We start from the raw sequence: 2,519 nt of genomic DNA on the forward strand, positions 1-2,519 counted from the left end.
TATGCTCATCACTGCGGTGCGACTGCCTTTGCCCACCGTCCTCTGCCAACCCGCCGCTGGGTCGCCCTCCGAAACCCCGTCCGCTCTCTCCGTGTCGTCACGCTTTCCTGCCCCGCTCAGCAGTCACAGTTTGTCCCTCCTTCGTTTCCGAGAGTAGATGACGTTTAACAGCACCGAGTCCTTTCCCTTCCCACTGCACGGTGGTGGACCCTGTATCAAAATTGAGCGTGGTCGACTTCATCCAGCCAAGAGGCCGGGCTGGCAGGGAAATCCGGGTATCCCCCGCTGCTGCCGGTGGAGAGGTCGGAGCTGGGTCCGTTCCCGGCCAGGACCCTCATGGACTGGGGCACCCCTTGTCCGCTTTGTCCCATGATGCCCAAGCCGTTGTCTGGGTAAACCAAGCTGGAGATTAAAGGCTGGTGGCCTGGCAGCGCTTGCAAGGAAGCCGGTGACTGGGGTATCCCGTAGGGGCTGTTGGATCGCAGGTCGTGGTACTGGTCCTGAGCTGGGATGCCGCTGTGATCCAGAGCAAAGCTCCCGTTGGTCCCAGCCTGTCTCCCCAGAGCAGGGGACGCTTCATTGAGATTGCTGTAAATCCCATTGGAATGGCTCATTTCAGACATAGAGGGCTCATCTGAAAGGGAAATGGACTGGTTTTACTGGGAGAGCAATGGTCACGGCTGGCAGCGGTCGCACGGGAACTCCTGCAAGCTCTGGGTATAAACAGATTAGAGGGATGGGAGCTGAGCAGCCACGCACTTGCCACTCGTAATTCCTCATTATTCCCATCCTTGTTGACAGATCTTCATAGAAGGCCACGGGATTATTATTTTTTCTAAGTACAAACATCTAATACATTTTGGATTTTAAAAATATGCATGAAAAGTACATAGTAAAATATAAGACTGTGATTTTAAAATAATCCTTTAAAGGGGAATGCGATTTCAATGTCTTTCCACCTTTTGTTCTGCATTTCTATTTGGCTTTGAGGTTTATCTTGAATTTTGATATCATTTTTAGGAGCTACCTGAACACTCACGGAATGCAAGAAAAGCTCTCCATTGCTCAGAAAAAAAAATTAAATCTCAGCAGTATTTGTCTGCTCAGGAACAGGCTAATGAAATGTACCTGTACGACTTAAAAACACTTCTGAAGAATGGGCAGTATTTTTTAAGTTACCAGTAAAAATTGTTTGCATTCGTTAGGGGCTTTATGGACAGCAAGAGCTGCTCTGTTGCCTAGGATACAAACCTGTTTGTGGCATCAAGCTATCAATAATTGTTCAACGTTTTTTAGTTATTATTTATAGTATATTCATATTTTATGACGCTGATGCACAGTGTGTACAAACAGGCTTGGAAATCAAACGGTTTTTAGGAACACAGGAGAGAAGCTGAGATGCAAATCCCTGCGCGTACAAACATACACGCGTTATAGAGATACGTCTGTGTAAATATGTACACAGAGTTTTGCATTTCAGCTTCTCTCCTGTATTCCTAAAAACCACACAGAGAGGCACATTTGGGCACTGCGGTAGCACAGACCAGGTCACGTCGGCAGAGACCGTTTGGCGCTGGGGCAGCGCCCGGCTGGAGTTGGGGCCGTGCAGAATGTGCCCCCGAGCGGCGCGGCGGGCACCCAGCCCCCCCCCAGCCCGGCACAGGGCCCTATCCTGCTCCTACGGCAGATGCCCTGGGTCTGGAGAGTGCGGGACGAGGCTACGCAGGACAAGAGCTAGTGTGGGCATGTCCCTGGGTTTGTCAACAGAAATCTCTGCTCCGAAAACGGGACCCTCCGGTGCAGAAACCTCCCGACAGGCAGCAACCTCCCTTCTGCAGCAGAGTGGGGAGGTAACGGCTCCCACAGAGCCGGCAGGGGAGTCCTAACTAGTAACTACGCAAATACAACCACCCCTAAATCGGATGAAAAATAAATTCTACGTACTTTTCCCCATAGAAACGTTCAGCGATTCCGGACTCTCCGGTTTCTGTATTTCCAAGAGTCCCTTGAAAAGGCTGTATACGAGCAGCGGCTCTAGCAGCCGCAGCGCCCGCCCGGGGAACTCTCCCTGCACCTTTTTGGACCTGACACAGCCCCCCCGGAAAAAAGTTATTTTTGTGTGGAAAAATATTAACGTAGCCGCGGGGGGGGGGGGGTGTGTGTGTGAAAGCAGCCCTGACACGGACAGCAGCCTTGCAGGGAGGGCACAGACCGCCCTCGGCAGAGCCCCGGCTGGGAACGGGGCTCCGGGGACCGACCTGTGAAGGAGACCTCGGCGTCGCTGTCGGGCCCCTCCTCCTGGATGCTGTCCTTGTCGGACTTGGAGGTCCCCCGGGACCGCTTCATGTTCCTGAAGTACTGACCCCACCGCTGCCTCCCCGCGTCCTTCTTCAGCCTCTTCTCCTTGGCCCTGCGGTTCTGGAACCAGACCTGCAAGCAGGGCACGCCGGGGAGCTCCCTCTCTGCGGGGCCGGCTCCTTCCTCGCCGCCTCCCGCCCCGCGGCCCGGGCAGACCCGGC

The 2,519-nt window shown here is 53.8% G+C and overlaps 1 protein-coding gene across 1 annotated transcript in view; it reads right to left on the reverse strand.

Annotated features, from left to right (window-relative positions):
- Positions 1-209: 209 nt before the first annotated feature.
- Positions 210-2,519, reverse strand: part of LHX3 (LIM homeobox 3) — a 9,338-nt gene continuing 7,028 nt past the window's right edge. The window contains exons 2-3 of the mRNA XM_009322139.1: positions 2,259-2,430; positions 210-634 (exon numbers count right to left, since the gene is read on the reverse strand). Coding sequence (XP_009320414.1) covers positions 216-634; positions 2,259-2,430 — 591 coding nt within the window. The 3' untranslated portion in view covers positions 210-215. The remainder of the gene's footprint in view (positions 635-2,258; positions 2,431-2,519) is intronic.

Source organism: Pygoscelis adeliae, unplaced genomic scaffold, assembly GCF_000699105.1.
Source record: "Pygoscelis adeliae isolate BGI_AS28 unplaced genomic scaffold, ASM69910v1 Scaffold114, whole genome shotgun sequence".
NCBI classification, from domain to species: domain Eukaryota; kingdom Metazoa; phylum Chordata; class Aves; order Sphenisciformes; family Spheniscidae; genus Pygoscelis; species Pygoscelis adeliae.